Below are 21,545 nucleotides of genomic sequence, written 5' to 3'. Positions count from 1 at the left end.
CAAACAGTTACACGTTTGCTTCGTGCTCCACTGTGACACTTATTGTCTTTTATCCCCAGGGTGTGATTTTGGAAAAAGATTGTAGAAAAATCCAGTTTATCCATGTTAAACACATCACACGAGACATACTTTTCCCTCACTAGGTTGAATACAAGCAACCAGCTGTTTGCACTTTCTTCATCAACTTTATTTGCTTCACCACAAATTTGTACAGATGAAATTGAATGTCTCTTTTGGAACCGATACAACCAACCAGCAGAACAAGGGAAGTCTTCGATGCCCATATCTTTAGCAATATCATTTGCTTTTGACTGAATCACAGGGCCAGTTAAAGGTATGTTAGATGCACGCATATGATTGAACCATTCTAGCAGAACATCTCGATGTCTTCATACTTGGCAGTACAGAGTCATTTAGATTTGTTTCCAGAACCTGATGCCGCCGCAGCATTAATAATTTTTTCTCGAATCTTAATAATCGTAGATAAATTAGATTTAGGCATTCCAAACTGCCCTGCAATTGCTGTTTTCTTGGTACCCTGGTCCACTTCATCTAGAATCTTAAGCTTTAACTGTACCTTTAGAGCTGTCTGTTTCCTCTTTGCCATTTTCGCTTGCTACGGTACCGGTTGTAACTGTAGTTTTTATTCAGTATTCCAACTCAATACGGCTATGACTAACAGAACACCTGTCAAATCTGGCACTGAGTACACTCCTAAATGCTGCTGCACACATTATTGAATGTATTACAATGTACAGAATATGCTGATTGTTGAGGTGATAATCGTGGCTACCGACCTACAATACGCTAAAAACGAGTCAACAATAAGTATAATTTGCTTTGTAGCTACATTTCCGACATTAATTTTGGGGGAAAAAAAATTATGCTTTAGAATACTCTAAGGTCAGAAGTTTGTGTTACAGTGAAATTTAATTACGCTAGGAACTTACACAGAGTTCGTAATTCACCTTAACTGAAATTTGTGTTAACCGATAGAACATACCATAGGAACTAGTGTATTCCTGGCGGGACCAATATTTTTCGAGTTCGTCTTATGCGAGTTCGCACTAATGAGGTTTTACTGTAGTAAATGTAATTCATGAAACACTTACAGGGGCAGTATCTAAAGTGAAATTTATTGAAGAAATAGGCAAGATGATAGCTTATCACCAATTCTTTTTTATTGTGTTGTAGAAAAAGTAGTGAGACTTTGGAATGAGAAACTGAATGAATATAAGATTTCACCATTAAAGTTGAGAAGAGGAAACAAAAAACTGAAATAAATTGCCTCACATTTGCAGATGACTTTGCTATACTTTTTGAAAATGTGTCATCTGCTGTAACACAAATTAATCTTTTAGAAGAAATAGACAGTAGGACTGGCTGAAGAATTTCTGCAGGGAAAATCAATTTTTTACTAACATTAAAAATGCACAAAAATTTCCAAAAATAAATATGGCAAAATTGGAAAGGGCAAAAAAGTTAATAAATATGTGATACTGCATAAGAGGCAGAAAAGCTTTGTTAATTGGTAGATACCCAATGGAGTTGAATTTGGGTTTTTGATGATTCAGTTTTATATGGAATATGATAATCAACATATTGAAAGACTATGGGATTCAGAGCAATCTATATTTATACATGAAACTGTTAAATAGTTTTCAGCCTTTTTGCTGCTATTTACTGGTATCATTATTGGTTCTTTCCTTTTCATAGAGAACAGTATTAATTCTGATAGAAATCAGTCGATGAAGAAGAAGTTATCATTCAAATATTGTGGTACGACATACTCCTTGCACTTCAACATACCTTTGATTTGGTTGGGAGCTGTATTTGTAACTTGCTTAGCATTTCCCCTGACTTGTCCAGAACCAGAGATGGCTTTTCTTTAGAAGTAGTAAAATGTCCCTGAAGCATGCCTTAACAGTCTCACTGAATCCATTTCATATAGATACAAAAAAATATTGGCCATTAGTGGTGATTCTCACATTATATTAGGGGACAGTAACTGCAGTAGCTTTTTGTATTTCCACTAGAGCAAAAAACTGTACATTGCTCATTGAGTCACATCAGCTAAAATTACAGAGCAACCACAATAGTATATTGCATTATATTATACTCTACCTGAAATCATACCCTCCTATGTATAATGTCACAATGAATTTATAGCTTATATTTGTGTAATATTTGATATTTCTCCTATACCCAAATAGTTTTGAACACTGTATATTTTCTTTCTATACCCTATTTAAAGCTTACTGTTACCATCTTGTCTGAAGCAAAAGTATCACTCTAATACTAAAAAAAGTGGTTAGGTATTATCTGAAAACCTTAGAACAATATTGACATAAGTGGTAGACCTTTTTCTTTGTGTCACATGGAATTTCATTTCACATCTAATGCTCTTTGTTTTATATCTTTAGCTGAGTTTGGAAATCATGATCTTGAGAGGCACACTGCTGAGTATCTGAAAGATTTTGCTTTATTTCCAAAGGTATGTGACTGTAATACTGTATTATTGTTATTTATATTAATAGTAGTGCTAATAGTTGCTGTTGTTGTTGTCGTTCACAGCCATGAAAAGATATAGCTAGTTATGTTGTAGTGTGAGTTTACTATTTGTTGTCTGGTGAAAACTGTTATTTAAATTGTTTAAATGACTTTTTAAGGACACTGTGTTGTGTATGTTTCATTCATGTGGATACTCAGGAACACTGTTATGTAATAAGATTATTTGTGTTGGATGGACAATGTCAATGGCAGATCATCCCTAGTTAGTAAATGTTTATGAGGTATCTGTCTCTATATTTTCAACAGTTAAGGATTTCAAACATGGCCACATTTCTCTTGAAGATGATCCCGTGTAGAGCATTGCGAAACTATAACTATAGATGAATATTTTGAGGAAGTGCACATATGATATTAGATGATCAGAATTAAATGTGCACAGAACAGCAGACAGTATAGGCACATCAGAATTGGGAATGCAGTCCTTTATACTTGAATAATTTAGGATGACATAACATTGTGCAAGATGTTTCCACATCAGTTTAACGCTGGCCAAAAATGCTGTGTTAAGATTTGGTGCTGTGCAGGAGACACAAGGACCTTGCTTGTCAGTTGTAGGCCTAAACTTAAATTGTTATGTTTTAGATTTTTTTTATGACAGCAGGTCTAGCCTCATTAAAAAACAATTTTTCCCCACTAGCATTGTATGATTATATGAAAAAATAGGTTTACTTTTGAGATTTTTCCGATACCTACAAAAGTATATTTCACAAGTTAAGAGTCTTGTGGATAACTTATTTCATAGCAAATCAGTGTTTGTGACTTACAGTTACTTTCAAAGAATAGCTCAACTTGAATTTCATTGTACATCAACACGAATAAACATACATTTTTGAGAATTTTCAGAAGTTACGATTGTCATGTGCATAAGCTATTTCACAGTAAATTGGTATTTCTGATTTAGTTGCTGTAGCACATATTATAACTATTATGTTACATCTGGTTTTCCTTTCCAAGAGGAATGTACATGATCTACGTTTATCATAAATTAAGGCTATTTTTAGGTTTGTTAGCAGTTTTAGGCCTAACCTCAAAAAGTTTTAGGGAATTAGTAATTTTTATCACAGGTTCTTCTGTTGCCTGAATAGAAATCCCATTTTGTGTACTAAATGCTTCAGTTCTTAAAGGGAATTAGTAATATTTTTAGCTCAATACATTAAAAGATAATCAGCAGGTTTAGTTTAAAATTATTTGTTCACTACCTTGTTCAATATTGTGCCAGCCACAGTGCAGCCCCACTGTGAATGCTGTTCTCGAAACCAGATTGAGTTTGTTGACTTTTGTAAGCAGCTGGAAATTGCCCTGATTACTGTCAAGTGATGAGTGGGTGTGTTGGGAGAGCTCCCAAGAGTCCTAGGTACCCCAAGTACTATCATCTATGGGACCTGTAATTACTCTTTCAGTTGACTGTAAGTGATGTGTCTGTGCTAGGTCTCGGCATCCTGTATGGGGTAAACAGGGACCAGGGAGGACTCAGCTTGCTATACCAACCTCCATAACCAACGGGTTTGAGGTGCTGTCATACACTGAAACTGAACCAGTGGGACTCACTTCACCTGATGTTAAACCTGCTTTGTCCTTTGTCAATAGGAGGCAAATGTGAAAGTGTAGGGACCTATTAACTGACATATGGCAAATAATGGTACCCCTTACAGAAATGGCAGCAAGGGACAGGAAGGAACATCAGGTGCACTCAGTGTGTATTCTGGGGGCTTCATTCAAAATGTTGAAGAAGCTGTTCTGGCAGCTATTGATGGAAAAGGGTGCAGCCAGCTGCAGATTGTGGTGCTTGGTACAACAAACGGTACCTGTCATCAGGGCTCTGAGGCCATGCTTGGATCATTCCAGCAAGTGACAGAGAAGGTTTCTAGCCTTGCTGACAGAGTTTCCAACATAGCTCACAATCTGCATCATTGTCCCCAGAACCAATTGTGGCCCCGTGGTTCTGAGTGGAGTGTAGGGATCGAACCAAAGACTTTGAAGGTTCTGTGCCAAGATAGGATGCAACTTCATGGACTTGCAAAATAGAACTGCAAACTGTAGCTTCGCCCTAAATGGGTGAGCTGTGCACTGCACCTCAGAGACTATTACCCAAGTAGCTGACTGTGTATGGGATGCATACAATTTTTTTTTAGATAAGGCAACTTTCCATCCAGTTCAGATAACAACAGCTGTAGGAAGTCCAGAAGTAGTGTAAGATACAAAGGAAGACCCCCGATAGGCAAGAGTATTAAAACCTTAGTAGTTAACTGCTGAAACACTTGCAACGAAGTGCCAGAGTTTGAAGCACTCCTGAAATGGAATGGAGCTCATGTAATACTAGGTGTAGAAAGCTGATTAAGGCCTAAAGTCTGCAACAGTGAGATTTTTGGAGAAAAATATAATTACATATTGAAAGAATATTCTAATGGGAAATGGCATATTGTCACAGTAGACAATACACCCAAATCTTCCAAGATAGAAATTGAAGCTGCATCATGTGAGATTGTTTGGGTTTGGGTGAGACCCAGTATGAAGAGTGGGCATAAAATTGTAATGGGATTCTTCTATTGACCACCAGCCTCTCGTCATGATATCACCAAAATGTTAGAGAGAACCTCAGTTCGCTAATGCTTTAGTTCCCTATTCATACTGTAATCATTGGTGGGGACTCCTAATCACCCAACTGTCAATTGGAAAAATTAGTTTTGTTGGGGGGGGGGGGGGGTGACAAAAGACATGCTGGAAACATTACTAAGTTCTTTCTCTTCAAACTACCTAGAACAGATGGTTTGGAACTCCCCCGCCCCTATGATGGAAATATTTTAGATCTAGTGACAACAAGTAGACCTGACCTCTTTGAGGATGTTCGCATCGAAACTGATATCAGTGACCATCACACAGTTGTGCCAACAATGATTTCCAGAATACAAAGGGCAACTAAGACAAGTAGAGAGATATATATGTTCAGTAAACTAGATTTTAAAAAAGCAGTAGTATCATATCCCAATGAAAAACTTAACACTTTTAGTACAGGACATGAGCACATAGAGGAGCTATGGTGCAAATTTAAAAGAATAGTTAACCCTGCTCTGGCTTAATATGCACCCAGTAGAGCAGTTCATAATGGTTCATAATGGTATACAGCCACTGTAAAGGAATGTCTAAAGAAACAGACTACTGCATAATAGGTATAAAACGAAGCATAGGGCTATAGATACAGAGATTGTGGATGAAATGCATTTGGCTTTTAAGAGAACAACGTGTGAAACCTTCAGTGACTACCTTAGCAGATTTTACTCGGATGTTCTTTCACAAAGCCCAAAGAAATTGTGATTGTATGTAAAGGCTGGTAGGGGCACTAAAGTTAGTGTCCAGATACTTATAGATGAGACAGATACTGAAATTGACGGTAGCGAGACAAAAGCATAAAAGCTTAACTCCATTTTCAAATGCGCCTTTACATTGGAAAACATGGGAGAACTGCCCAGTTTAATTTTCGTACCTCTGAAGTGATGAGTGAGATAAATATTAGTGTCAGTTGTGTTGATAAGCAGGTGCAGTTGTTAAAATGGAATCCCTATCAGATTCAATTCTGAATTTACAGCTGAGTTAGCCCCACTTTTAACTATGATCTATCATAGATCCTTTCAATAAAATACTGTGCCAAATAGTTGGTAGAAGGCACAGGCCACATCTCTCTACAAGAAGTGTAGCTGATCTGCAAAACTACTGTCCAATATCTTTGACATAGATTTATCGTAAAATCTTAGAACATATTCTGAGCTGAAACATAATGAGATATCTCTAACTGAATGACCTCCTCCATGCCAACCAGTATGGATTCTGAAAACCTTGATGATGAGAAACCCTTCTCACATGACATACTGAAAGCTTTTAATCAAGGCAGTCAGTGAGATGCAGTATTTCTTGGTTTCTGAAAAGCATGTTACTCAGTACCATTTCTATGCTTCATTATTAAAAGTGTAATCATATGGGATAGCAAGCATAATTTGTAACTGGATGGAGGAGTTTTTGGTGGGGAGGAAGCAGCACGTCATTTTGGATGGAGGGTCATCAACAGGTGTAGAAGTACGTTCGAGAGTGCCCCAAGGAAGTGTGTTACAACCCTTGGTCTTCATGTTGTACATTAATGACCTTGCTAAAAATATTAATAGTAACCTCAGACTTTTTATGGATGATGCAGTTATCTATAATGAAATATTGTCGAAAAGAAGTCAGATCTTGATAAGATGTCAAAGTAGTGCAAAGATTGGCAATTTGCTATAGACGTTCAAAAATGTAAAATTGTACACATCACAAAACAAAAAATATAGGATCCTATGAGTATAATATCAGTGAGTCCAGTCATATAAATACCTGGGCATAACAATCTGTAGCGATATGAAATGGAATGATCACATAGTCTCTGTTGTGGATAAAGCGGGCCATATACTACAATTTATTGATAGAATACTAGCGAAATGCAGTCACTTTACAAAGGAGACCCATACCAAATAGGAATAATTAAGGATACTGAACTTTAACAGAGATGGGCAACACAGTTGATCACAGTATTGTTTGATCCATTGGAGAGTGTCACACAGATGCTGACGAAACTGAACTGGCAGACTCATGAAGATAGATGTAAACAGTTCCAAGAAAGCCTGCTTATAAAGTTTCAAGAACAGGTTCTAAATGATAACTCCAGGAATAGACAACAACTTCCTCCATATTGTTTCCATAGGCATCATGAGGACAAGACTAGATTAATTACAGCACACGCAGAAGCATTTAAACAATCATTCTTCTCACATTTCATACATGAATAAAATAAGAAAAACTTGAATAACTGATACAGTGGGATGTACCCTCTGCCATGCACTTCACAGTGGTTTGCAAAGTATAGATGTAAATGTAGATGTAGAAGTGAAATATCCAAGGGAGCTGTGGGTGAGAGCTGGTGTCAATGCTCTGAAGAAGGCAAAGTCAGTTTCATCTGCCAGAAATGTTATAATTTGTATTTTCTGTGTTGCAAGAAGGGTTCCCACTGTTGATTAGCTTGCCCAGTGTTAAAAAAAAACTGGAATAGTTGGTGAACACTATGCAATTCATTTGAATCTCCTGAATGCAGGAAAAAAAAAAAAAACGACCCTCACAAGACCTGGAGTGCAAATGAAGAAAGGCCTTTAATTGAGACAACAGGAAATACTTCAGTAGTGGGAAAACCGAAATATTTTAGGTGTACTATTTTAGAACATCTGTGCTGTTCACCAGATTTGGCATCATTTGACTTCTACCAATTTTCAAGTTTAAAGATATTTGTGGCAGGAGAAAGGATGAAGTTGTGGAAGCCATAGATGGATGTTTTTCAGATCTTGTAGAATTACAATGCAGGGATGGAATTTACTTCGAGGAAACGCACTGGACAAAATACGTTGATCTAAAAGGGGATTATATACCTAATAAGTGCATTTAAACACAGAAAATAGAGCCATCAACTGACAGGCCAAATACTTTTTACCTTGGCCTTGGACAGATGAAGGATGTTGGGTAAAATACATTAGGTAGTCTTTTATTAAGCTTGTAGACTTACCAGCTGTTTTTAAAAAGTTCTGAAGAGGAATAGGTAGTCCTCAGACCACAAGTGGTACTGAACGCCTGTTGAACCAGGCTTCTCCAGAATTTATGTACACTTCACTGGTTTTTTCCCATAATGTTTAGATTTTCAGTATTAATGAATACTTTGTCTTTAGGCTATATAGCAAAGAGTTAGGAAGTTGTCCTTCTGTATATTTTCCGTCAAACATTTGAAATGAAATGTAGGTCATTTTCTATGTACAGGATTTAAAGTATTGATATTATACTGGATTTAAAGTATTTTGTTTTAATAATTTCATAAGTGGATTATAAATGTATGACTTCTGTATCCAGCCCTGAACTTTTCTTGTTCCAGCATTTAACAGAGCAAGGCCACCTCCAGCACTTGACTGAAGCTGTAATTTGTCAACATGCAGCACTGGCTGGTCTTCCCCAGGGAACTGCAGAGGAATATTACATTCTTGCTGCACAGCAGTTAGATGGCTATGGGCAGGAAACATTTAGTGCTAAGGTACTTTTATGTTAAGCAACCCCCCCCCCCCCCCCAAACTTTGCTCACTGTCAACAACCTTATTTGAAATTGCTGTAGTTATGGAATCTAAAATTTACTGAAGTGGGATTGCTACTTATTGTGAGATTGGGAAACCAAAACATTTTTTTCCCCCACTAAGGGTAAGCTTTACTGCTTAAGCAGTGTAGATTCAGAATTAGATAGGATCTGGAAGAGCAGAATGAGACATACACTGATTGGAGTGGACAGAAGTTACATGTAGGATCTTAAGCTGCCAGTGAGTGTAGTAGGGATTGGGGGAGGATCGTGATTACCTTTGAAATTTTCATTTCAGTAGACTCTACATCCCACAATGAGTACCTTATGTACAATGAGACTTACGTAAGATCTACTACTTCACTCATTTCTATCAGAGAGTTCATGCTTTTAACTGGTGGTCTTTAACTTAAAAGACTAGAATAAACTAAAATATATATGTACCCATTGTTCGTAATGTAGACAAATTCACTTGTACGAGAGCAGTTTCAATGAAATAATTTCAACTTTGAGTATGTATTATACTAACATATATCTGAGACAGCTATAAGTACAGGCTAATGGAATAAACAAATAGACAGTACCTCTGTGATCCTTACATTTACTGTCAGTTTTATTTTTATTTTGAAGCTACTATATGAGACCAACCACCAAGCAATGAATAAAGATGAAGAATCAGTTCTGAGAATGGGAAAAAGGATAGATTGCTACTCACCATAAAGATGACCCATGAAGTTGCAGAAAGGCATAATGAAAAGACTGTTACTCATCATAGCTTTCGACCAAAACCTTCTAAAGCAAAGAATACATACACACATTCACACAAGCAAGCACACCTCACACACGTGACCACTACCACTGGCAGTTCCGACCAGATTGGGACTGTTACATGAATATCAATCTGGTGTGTAGCAGGGAATGGGGTCTGTTAGCTGGGTTTGACTGGGAGGGGATGACAACACTGTCTGACACAGTGTGCAGGGACTAGAGACTGGCAGGTACAATGTTGGGAAAAAATGGGGAGCAGGAGGGGAGAGGAGCAGGGAAGCGATTGTTTTTGCTCATGCTACTGCTTGTATGCCATTGACATATTTTTTAGTTATATTACTACAATAAAAAGCTAATTTTATTCACTGACCAACAGTACAAAAGATACAAATGGTAATATTAAACTCCATTGCAGTAATGTTTTGTAATAACAACACCCCCTAGTCCTCTGAAATAGTAGACTCCCACCACTAGTTTAATTTGCACCTCTAAATTGGAAGGTAGCATATGTGAACATGTAAATGAGAATTACGTAGCTTTTCATGATAATATCATTCTGTGGAGCAACTGTCAGGTGAAATGGGAGTTATCGAAGATGAAGCTTCATTATTTCGAGGCTTAAAGTCTTGGAACTGTATGTTAGCTTCATATTTCATTTGATAACATGGACTTCCTATTTCAGAGATTGGTAACAGTTGTGACTTACTAATTTTTTATTTTACATGATAGAGCTACTTAGTACACTGTTTTGCCTTAAATGAGGTTGACATCTGTGCAGTTTGATAACTTTTTTCCCACAAACTCTTGAATTTAAGTGCACTTTATTGTTTAAAAGTGAACTAGTGGTAGACTTTCACCACCTGAGTAACACATAGCCCCTCACCAGCTGACCCACATCTGTCAAATGCTATAGACAGGATTTTTCTATTGCAGATCATACATGTGCAAATACAATTGAAGATCATTATCATATTTGCATGTCACCCACATGTGTGTAATTTGCGTGATGCATAAAAACTGCTGCATGTCCTTTGTAATCACAAGATGGGCTAAAATAATTGTGCAAGTTATTAAATGCTATAATTGTCACTCTATTTATGAGTTGGGGTTGAAGCAAAACTTTTATGTCAGATAATGTTGATTAGAATAGTACTAAAAATGTAGGTTTGAACATGTTTGTTTGTATAATGTTCTTCACATAAAAAAATATTAAGACTGTATCTCAGGTTTTGCAAGATACAGTGAATGACAGGCAGTTTCAGTCAAGAAAACTAACAGATTATGAGACAGAATTGCTTTCCAGTTCTTACCTCCAGGAGATAAAATGTGTAGTACTGCCAGAACACATATATGAAAGTAGAAACTGTTACACTTCCTAGCTTTCAGAACTAATAATTCCTTTCTCGAGGAGGAACTATCGTCTTCACTACAGGTTGGTCCCTCTCATCCTGGGGTGTGAGTGACCTGTCCTTCCTTTTAAACCTTCCCTAACCTATCTCTCTTTCCTTCTTGAGGAAAGAACTAATGATTGAAGAGCTAGGAATGGTATCAATTTTACTTTTATTTGTGTGTATCAGCAGTACCACACATTTTGCCTCTTAAAGGTACATACTGGCCAGAAATTATGTCTCACAATTTACGTGATATTATATGAGGAACAGTTACTGGAATTTTACTTTCGTATAGACACTGTAATGAAATATTCACATTTTCCATATTCTTCATGTTGTATTACATCTTCCTACAACAAGAAACACCCATGACACAATTTTTACTTAATACCATTATTGAAAAACACTTAATTTTGAGCTGTAGAAGTTAGCTCATGTGTGGGCTTCACTGTTGTTGAGGATAACTGAATCCTTATACAAAGTATACAGGATACAATGCGCTAACAGTCCCTGTATGGTAACATGTTGTGTCACACTCTCTCTATAGTAGGCTCCGTGGATCATGACTAACATCACTGAACACCAGATGCCACAACACACACATGAATTGCTGAAGGTACACAAATAGTGGTTTGTGGAAGTGACATTGTGAAACTACCTGAAGGCATTGGTTCCAGGAACAGCCGTGGTTGGCCACTCTGGGCTGGCCTCGAACGCTTTTAATAATTCCTCTGGTTGTGTCATCTTTGGAACCCCCAATGCATATTACAGATGACACCACACTTCATGAAAGTTTCTATACAGTTTAGTAAATTTAAAATAAAGCTATGTGATGGAACTAGAGAAAATATCATTTAAGTGTCAAAAACTTATTTGTAAGAATTTATTAATTCAGTCAGATGCCTTACAGTTTTAGCAGATTTCTCACAGTTGATTTTTTCTTGTAACTGCTTTTTAACATTTTAGGATGAAAGCAATGCAGAAGTAATTATTGGCGTCTCTCTCAATGGCATACTTGTTGGCTATGAAAAGGCACACTCTTCAAAGTTTTACAGGTATGATAAATTGCCTGAAGCTGTTTTAATACCGCTTCTATCTTCCCATTGTTAAGTATCAATCTTTGTATTATGTTTTTCAAATTTAAGACATTAATTTTTAAAATTATTCAAATGTTAATATGTACACATATACGAGGGTCAGTCAAAAAGTAATGCCTCCTATTTTTTTTTTTTTTCTACGTTTAATTGTCAGGAAATTTAAATGCAATTACATAGGTTGAAAACCACAACATTGAGGATCATTTTGTCATTTTTCAATGTAATCTCCACCCATCTCTACAGTTTTGGTCCATCTTTGAACAAGGGCATGTATCCCAGCACGGTAAAAATCACAGCTCTGCTTCCTAAGCCATTGACGCACGGATGCTTTGACGGCCTCCTCATCTTCAAAATGAATCCCACGATGAGCTTCTTTTAGTGGCCCGAACAGATGGAAGTCTGATGGTGCCAGGTCAGGGCTGTATGGGGGATGAGGCAAAACTTCCCATCCAATTTTGACAATCTCGTCAGAGGTGTGACGACTGGTGTGTGGTCTTGCATTGTCATGCAAAAGAAGAACATCTGCCATTGATTTTGTTGGGCGAACTCGCTGAAGACGTGCTTTAAGTTTTTTGAGGGTTGTGACGTATTGAACAGAATTTATTGTGCATCCCTGCTCCAAAAAATCAACCAGAATCACACCCTCTGTATCCCAGAAAACTATTGCCATAACTTTCCCTGCCGATCGCACAGTTTTGAATTTTTTCTTCCTCGGCGAGCTTGTGTGACGCCACTCCATTGACTGCCTCTTTGATTCGGGTTCAAAAAAATGCACCCATGTTTCGTCCCCGGTCACAATTTTTTTCAGAAACTCATCTCCCTCCAAACGGAAGCGCTGCAAGTGTTGGGAGGCTATTGTTTTCCTTGCCTCTTTATTCTGATCCGTTAACATTCTTTGAACCCACCGTGCACAAACTTTTGAGTACCCCAATTGTTTAATAATCGTGATCACACTGCCTTTACTAAGAGAAATAATGCGACACACTTCATCTGCAGTCACCCGACGGTCACCACGAATGATGTCATCAACTTGCTGAATGTTGTGTGGAGTCACTGCACTCACCGGCCTGCCGCTCCGCTTTTCGTCAGTCAACGGTGTTCGCCCTTCAGCTTCCTTACAACGACGAACCCATCGTCTAACAGTGCTGACATCCACTGTCACAACACCATACACCTTCTTCAGTCTTTCATGAATGCGTATGGGCGTTTCACCTTCTGCATTCAAGAATTCAATCACACAACGTTGTCTCAAACGAACATCGATGTCGGCCATCTTACAAACATCTGCTGTGCTGCCACCTGTTGACACATAAAGTTACTACTGCAGTGGATTGCAGAAGAAGGTTTGAGGAATGGCGCCAAATTCAAATTTTTCACTTAACTTAATTTTTTTAAGTAGAAAAAAAATGGGAGGCATTATTTTTTGACCGACCCTCGTACATCCAGTGTTGTTCCACCAGGGGGACAAGCTGCAGGATGAAAGCACTAATGAGAGTTTTTATTTTATTTTTTAAGTTGTTCTTCGTGGTGTATTTTTCACACTGGACACAGATTTTTGGAGCAGGGCTTCAAATTCCCTTTTGGGCATATGGATTTAGATTTTCTACAATTTCTTTAAATTGGCAGAGGTTGAAAATACTGCTTCAGTTGTAAATTACTTTATTTTCACATGACTGGTTTTGGACTGTTATAAGCCCGTCCTCAGGTGTCGTAGCTGTGCTTGGTCTCCAAGCGCCATGTGTACACATGATGCTCGGGGGCCACAGCACAGCTACAACACCTGAGGATGCACTTATAACAGTCCAAAACCAGTCGTGTGAAAATAAAGTAATTTACAACTGAAGCGGTATTTTCAACCTCTGTTATAACACTCAGTTGCAGGTGTTCTGCCAACAGGATCATTTATTCTTTAAATTGATTAAAGGCAATGTTAGGTTCCTTTGGAATTTCATGCCTAGTTTCTTTACCCATTCTTTCCTCCTCTCTGTGATCATCATCCACTGATGCCCTCCTCTGTCTTTATCTCTAGGTAGTGATATGACATTTCTTTGTCAGCATGGATTATTGTCTTTATTCTATTTTTCGTTAATATACCTTTAATTGCATAAAAGAATTGAGACATAACTGCTCGTAGATACAACTCGCACCACACGAGGATTCATTGGAAACTATATGCCCTAAGAGGCCAGGCAAGAGGAGGGTCAGAAACGACAGAAGATAGTCAGCTGAGAACACAAATACATGAAATAGAATTTGTGGTGAAAGTTGTTGTTCGTAGCAAAGATTGTGTAGAAATCTAATTGTCAGACATGCACTTTTGGCAGATGAGCCAGAGCAGCTGACCACAGTGGGTATATCGTATTCCTTTATGGTTGTGAATGATGGGCATATTCCACATATAGTGTTGTACATGTCAGTAACACTAAAAGTGCTGCAACGGTGCTGCCCATATGAGGCAGGCATCCATGAGGTCTGACAGGCTTCTGGAAACATTCTCAGGCCTGGGCACTAATCTCCCCTCAATCTCTGAAATGGCACATATGGTTTAAAATGACCATTCCTATGCTGACTGTTTGTTGAGGCGGTTAGTGGCAGAGAAAAAATCCTGGACTCAGTAAATAGACCCACTACAGAGTTGTCGTTGTTGTCTGTTGGCTGTGGGGGACCGCTGGTGGCATCTCAGTGTGTGGCACTTCTCTGATGCTGCTGCAGCGTACATGTGCGGCTGTGCTTGTTGCAAAATTGGCTACATTGCCCCTGTTAGGTGAAAGAGGGTCTGGGACTATCTCTAAGAAATATAAAAATCCATCCCTTTCCAATGAGTGGGTTTTCAAGGAAGCAACTCATTCTGGTATCTAAACAGATCGTCATATTCAGTAGTCACAGTTAAGTTATTGTCACTGAAACCCATATCAGATGTCTATCAGAATATCTAGCCAAGTTCAGTGTTAGAGTGGACTGGTGCTTCATGTAGAGCAGGTTTTGTACAGCCTCAATGAGGCAAGTGTGGTCTTGTAAGTGCATGAGAAAACTGTTACGGCACCTTCTGTTGTGATTTGTGTTTAGCATGGTTGTTGAAACTTCCTCACCATTTGGCCTCCTCGTTACTAAGTAGCTGGAATGGAGCTAAGACAAAATTCCAAATACCGTTACAAATTCAAATGGCTCTGAGCACTATGGGACTTAACATCTGAGGTCGTCAGTCCCCTAGAACTGAGAACTACTTAAACCTAACTACCCTAAGGACATCACACACATCCATGCCCAAGGCAGGATTCAAACTTGCGGCCATAGGTCACGAGGTTCCAGACTGAAGCGCCTAAAACCGTTCGGCCACTGTTGGAACTTGCGGAAGTGTTTCATTGAGAATTGTAGGCTACCAGCAAGCTGTCATGATTTCTCATATGCAGCAGTATGTATCTGTGATCAGATAACTTGTCTTTCACAACAGTACTATATTATATATACAAACCTCTATCATGAATCAGTCTGTTAATAAAAACCATATCAAAGTCCCTATTGTAATTCCTGAGATTAACTTCACATACAGCCAGAAAAACACTGCAGGGGGCTTTACTTTATAAAATATATGGGTTACTGGTGATGATGATGATGATAATAATAATGGCGAATAAAATAATGGCGAATATGATAGTATGTGCACAATGAGGAGTGCCTAGAGAGACCAATCGAGTTGGTGATATGGATGGCACACTGTACTCAGAAGGATGGCCGTTCAAATCCACATCAGGTCATCCAGATTTGTTTTTCTGTGATTTCCCTAAATTGCCTTTATGTATGTTTTTCCTTGTAGTTCTGGTTTTTAGTAATTTTGCACTAATTATTCACACTCATCTCATACTATTTTAGTACAGGCACCAAAGATCTTGTCATGTGCCCCTGCCAAGCGTATAACCACCACCTAAATTGCTTCAGGCAAATGCTGGGATCATTCCTCTGGAAAGGTCATAACCAGTTCCCCTTCCGATGCTTTCCTCATCTTGAGCTAGGTTTCTGTCTCTAATGATGCCATCATCGATTAGACATTAAACTCTGACTGTCCTTCCTTCACCTTTTATTTAGAGGTAGGTCCTAGACAACCTTAGTACACGAATGGTGCTATTTTTGATAGTATGTGATTGAGCTGAGTGGCTTTGGCAGATGTACTAGCCATGGGTACATGACCTCTTGTACCTGTTCCAGATCAAGTGCTGTTGGTAGTCCTCATAATGTGATAGTGATTGCATATTAAATTCATAGGCTTGTAATGTATTTTGTATTCATAGAAGCTGAGCAACAGTGCCCTTTGTTGACACTGAGTGGTTTTCTTGAACAAAATACTGTGAGATTTGAAACTAACCCAAAGTGTAATGAAATGGAACTGGGTTCACCTCAAATAATCATGGAACTTGCTGTACTATGTGGATATAGTAAGAGTTTCTTCTTTTATTTATAAAGAAATTGTGTACATTTTGTAATCAAATACAATTGGTTCTTCAGTGTAATTGAAGTTTTTGTGAACTAGAACAACTCTTACACCATATTGTGAGGCATCAGCTACAACTGTAGACTCTTTCATTAGAACATCAGTGGCCAAGCATGCAGACTTGTGTTTGTAGGCCCAAAAAGCTTTATCTCAGACAGTAGTCTATAGCAGTTAAATGCCTCAGTAGATGGTGTGTTTGCCACTATCCTGTACAGTTTCCTGAAATAAAAAAAGGTCATTTCTCCAATTACACTTACACTTTAAGTCAGCATCTTATATGTACTGGAAAGCTGGAAGTAAATTTTGAATGTTCTGGTAACTTAGAACATGTTTCAATTATGTCATCCAAGTAGTTTACTCAATAAGAAATGCCACACATTAACTACTCTAGGCACCATTAAAACATTGCCAGATGAACAGCATGCTTATAATCATAATTTTCTGCAATGCAATTTCCAAAGGATGTTGCAGCTATGCATCTGGTACAGTTGTAGAAAAGTATTGATATTTGGTGAACTCCAAAAGTGTACCATTATGGATAGTGACTAAATGCAACATACTATATTTGTTAACTTCTATCCCTGATAGAAACCAGACCAGTGATTCATGTGTTTCACTAAATGCTAACAATACCGCATTTGTCAATGCAATTATCTTGCACAACAAATTAAGTATTTCTCAGTCTGACTGCAACAATAATAATGCTGTTCTGGGCCTGAGGAGCTATTAACTGCTAGGCCTTAAGATATTGTCAGAGATGTTTGATTTCTCTCTTCCAACCCTTCCTGGTTTTGTTCTATTAAAATGGTAAATAGGTGATTCTACTCACTTTTATTGTGTTCTAGTTTTAGCTCATACTTCTTTAAGAGCTCTTAAAAGTTTTCTTCATTTGTGTGTTATAACTTTTGTCTGAGTTTAGTTGTTGCTGTGTGGAGTTCACAATAGTAGTAGTTGTTTTACTGTTTTCAGATGGAAAGACATTAAGAATGTAATTAATCACAAACGTTATTTTGGCATTGAATGTCCAAACGAAGGAGAAACAGTCCAATTTCAGTTTACTGATCCAGAATCTGCAAAATATGTTTGGAGAATGTGTGTTCATCAGGTAACTTAATCAGTAATATATTGTAAGAAATGAATTGTATGATTTAACAGCTTGTTTTAGTCATATGTGATGCTATATCTATTCGAGACTTCCATAGATAATAGTGTATCCTGTGAAAGACAAGAGTCAAAGTTCAAGTCATGGAATTATTAGTGTTAAAATAAAGGGAAAATTTATTATGGACTTGCTGAAATGTAAATTGTTAGATAACTTATGTTCCAGAGCTGTTTCAGTCTCACCTAACATAACATAACTGAATTACATTTGCTGTGTAGATTATATGAAAAATTGTCCAATATTGGTTAATTCTCATTGAAAAACGAACAATAGGACAAGTTAAGATAACCAACCACTGTAGAATGGAGTCACTGAGCCACAGATATTCGAGACGAAAAAAACTATACGAGGGGGGACCCAAAAGTAACCGGAATCGTAATGCTGCACATCGTGTATGTGTAGTAGCAGGTTGCGGCGCCAGAGGGTTGTAGTAGGAGTTCTGCTGGGTCATTCTGCCACACGGCGTCACCCAACATTGAGAAGTGTGGTTTCTTTGGCAGTTCTTTGAGTGTGTGTACAGTGCAGAAGTGGCACACGGAAATGGCTAGTTCTTACGAACAACATGCAGCAGTGAAGTTTTGTTTCTTGCTCAGCAAGAACGCAGCAGAAACTGTTGCGATGATTCAGACAGCCTACAAAGACCACGCTCTTAGTAAATCACAACTGTACAAATGGTTTTCTCAGTTTAAAAAGGGAGAAATGGTGGTTGAAGATCAACCCCATTCTGGTCGACCTTCAACTGCTCGAAGCAAAGACAACATAGACAAAATCCGTCATCTCATCAGTGAAGATCGACCAACTCGAGAACTTGTCTGGGTTGTCCTGGAGCTTAATTCAGCGCATCTTGACCATCAAATTGGGGATGCAAAGAGTGGCAGCAAAACTCGTGTTGAAGTTTCTTTCCAGAGATCAAAGGGATTGTCGCGTTCAAGACTGTTTCAAAATGAAGGACGCATTCAAAGATGATCATGGTGCTGTGGGTATGATCCAGAAAGTAAACAACAGTCATCACAATGGAAGTCACCTGGCTCACCTTGACCAAGAAAAGCTCGACAAGTGAAATCGAATGTGAAAACGATATTGATCCGTTTTTTTTTTCGTCGAAGGGAATGTACACTCCAAATTTGTCCCTGAAAACCAGACAGTAAATCAACAATTCTATTTGGAGGTTATGCCCAATTTGCCGAAGCCCAATTTGCAGAGATAATATGTGTAAGAATGTGTTTGTAAATTAAAAAGTGCATGAATGCAACAACATATCAGTGTGCTAGATGATCTGGTGCCACACCAGTTGTTGGCCTCAGCGATTAATTATGCAGTAGCCTTTATCGAATGCTTTGTGTTGTGCATTTTTTTATTTTGTAATGAATCAAGAGACTAATTCAGATCCATCATGGAGTTCGACTATGACCCTTGCAACACCATAAGCGATTGTGTATCAGTTCTGCTTTCACAGAAAATAGATGTAGGCTGGCTGCTGTGCGAGAGGGAGGTGGGATCTTTTTCTTTACACTGCTCATCTACTCCCTGGCAGTCATAGTTCTAGTTTGTTTATTTTTGCAGTGGACTGCCACATTGTGGTGTCCTCACTCTGCACTATAGCAATTCGAAAACAAAATCCTGTCAACGTACTTAGATCTCAGTGAAAGTCTTCTACCACCTTACCCCACATGCAAATAGCATTATTTTTGGTTCTGCTTTTAAGCAAGTACTGTGTTGGTTCTGTGTGTAGCGTTGTCATGTATGCGTTGCACAGCTATGAATGTCTACGAAAGGCTGAAATTGATGTTCTCTGGATTTGTAATTATCAAATTGGGAAACAAGAAATTATGTCAAGAAACAGGGAAGGGGGAAAGGTGGGGATTGGTGGTACGAACAGTGGCAGAGGTAGATGGAGAATAGGGTCTGGCAGTCCAAGAGACTATGAGGGTTGCATGGCTGAAGGATTTAATGGAGGAGCTGGTCCCACCTGTGTTGCAGTTTGGCTTTCATGTCATTTTTTTAATACTGTTTTCGTAGTTAGATACTGATCATAAACAGTGAAAGCCAGGCTGTGACACACAACAATGTTGGTAGTCTATTGGTCTGTGCCTAAGTGTTCCGCCATTGCAGGTTTTATTAGACCTATGTTCAGACTGCAAATCCACAGCTGTTACTTCTCCTGTATGGTTTTCAAAAATAGGATTAGACAAGACACAAATCAGTGAAACATATCAAACTAGCAGTGTGTCCAGAAGAACAACAAAAGTAAATGGAAACTACAGTTCCCAAAACCAAGCGGAAAGGAACTTTTGCATCGGGGACATTGTACAGGGTGGTTACAATTAAACTTTCACTACTAGAGAGGGCTCTTATGAAAACTGAGTGATCCTGCAACAATGAAACTTTGTGGAAACATTTCAAGGACATGCAGAAAAGAAATAATGAATAAACCATTGAATGTAGCATGTTTTGATTTCCACATGAGTGAGTAGCATTTGTTAGTTGCTTATTATGTTAACATTCCAGGTTACAAACGTTGCTCAGTGTGACAACCATCTGCTTCCATGACAACCTGGGACCATATTAGAGATACAATTTCACGATTGTTTGCAGCATTTTTCAAATGGTGGACCATGGTATGTTCATCTTTCGTGACACACCTTGTGCACTGCTTGAAGATCACATATTGCTTCCAGCGTTCATAATCATGGCAGTAGTTATTTCTTCAATAATTTGTGGCACAATTTGACATCAGCCTCTCCCAGGAGCAATTTCCAAATCACCAGTTGCTTTGAACTTCTGAATCTTGTTCTTCAACCCTGGTGTAGAAAAAGGACCCCTCTGTATTCCTTTAATGTATTGATGTACACAAAGAGTAGCAGCACTATTGTTGTTTTGACATAAAAGCTTTACGAGTAAAGCCCTGTTCATCTTATTCAGAACCACGCTGACTGTGTGCTACTGAACTGCACACTGATGTTTGGTTTTATCCTCATGTTGCCATAACATTACCGATGCCTAGTGGCAAGCCATGACAACGCAAATGCTGCAGTGCACAGTATGAATATCATTCCTGTAAAAATGGTTACCCATATAGTAAATATTTTACTGTTTACACTGGTACACTGGCACTAGTTGCTAATGTTTATGTGTAACCACCCTGTACCTACAGATGAGGCTAAAACAACTGGAAGATGAAGAGTATCTTATTATATATTTTTGCTACAAGTTCACCAAAGAAGTCTGCAAGGCTAAACTCTGGAAGGTCCCTTGAAACAAAAATTCAACAGATATCTGCCAGATTTCTTTCACTTACAGTGTATTAGTTTTTAAGTGAAAAAGAACTAAAACATTATTTTTGTACTAGCACTGGAAACTGAAGAAATCATACATAACTCAACTGCCAGTAATGCTAGGAATACACAGCTTATGCATCATGCAATTCATGTGTACACTGAGGTGACAAAAGTCATTGGATAACAATATGCACATATGCAGATGGTAGTAGTATTGCATACACAAGGTATAAAAGGGCGGAACATTGACGGAACCATCATTTCCACTTATGTGATTCACGTGAAAAGGTTTACAACATTATTATATGATCAAATAAAGGGAATTGACAGACTTTTAACGCAGAATTGTAGTTGCAGCTAGATGTGTGGGACAGCCCATTTTGGAAATCATTAGGGAGCTCAATATTTTGAGATCCACAGTGTCAAGAGAGTGCCAAGAATAACAGATTTCATGCATTCATGCATTGCCTCTCACCATGGGCAACATGGTGGCCGACGCCCTTCACTTAACGACCAAGAGCAGCACCATTTGTGTAGAGTTGGCAGTGCTAACAGACAAGCAACACTGCTTGAAATAACCATAGAAATCAATGTTGGATGTTCAACAAACATATCCATTAGGACAGTGTGGTAAAATTTGGTGTTTATGTGCTATGGCACCAGATGAC

At 38.3% G+C, this 21,545-nt stretch overlaps 1 protein-coding gene across 1 annotated transcript in view; it reads left to right on the top strand.

Annotated features, from left to right (window-relative positions):
• The window catches only part of LOC126298291 (tyrosine-protein phosphatase non-receptor type 14), a 186,254-nt gene that overhangs the window by 30,215 nt on the left and 134,494 nt on the right, over positions 1–21,545 (top strand). Inside the window, exons 6-9 of the mRNA XM_049989589.1 lie at positions 2,424–2,494; positions 8,504–8,659; positions 11,821–11,909; positions 17,407–17,542. Coding sequence (XP_049845546.1) covers positions 2,424–2,494; positions 8,504–8,659; positions 11,821–11,909; positions 17,407–17,542 — 452 coding nt within the window. The remainder of the gene's footprint in view (positions 1–2,423; positions 2,495–8,503; positions 8,660–11,820; positions 11,910–17,406; positions 17,543–21,545) is intronic.

This window comes from Schistocerca gregaria, chromosome X (genome assembly GCF_023897955.1).
Source record: "Schistocerca gregaria isolate iqSchGreg1 chromosome X, iqSchGreg1.2, whole genome shotgun sequence".
Lineage (NCBI taxonomy): Eukaryota > Metazoa > Arthropoda > Insecta > Orthoptera > Acrididae > Schistocerca > Schistocerca gregaria.
This window is presented reverse-complemented; position numbering and strand designations above follow the sequence as displayed.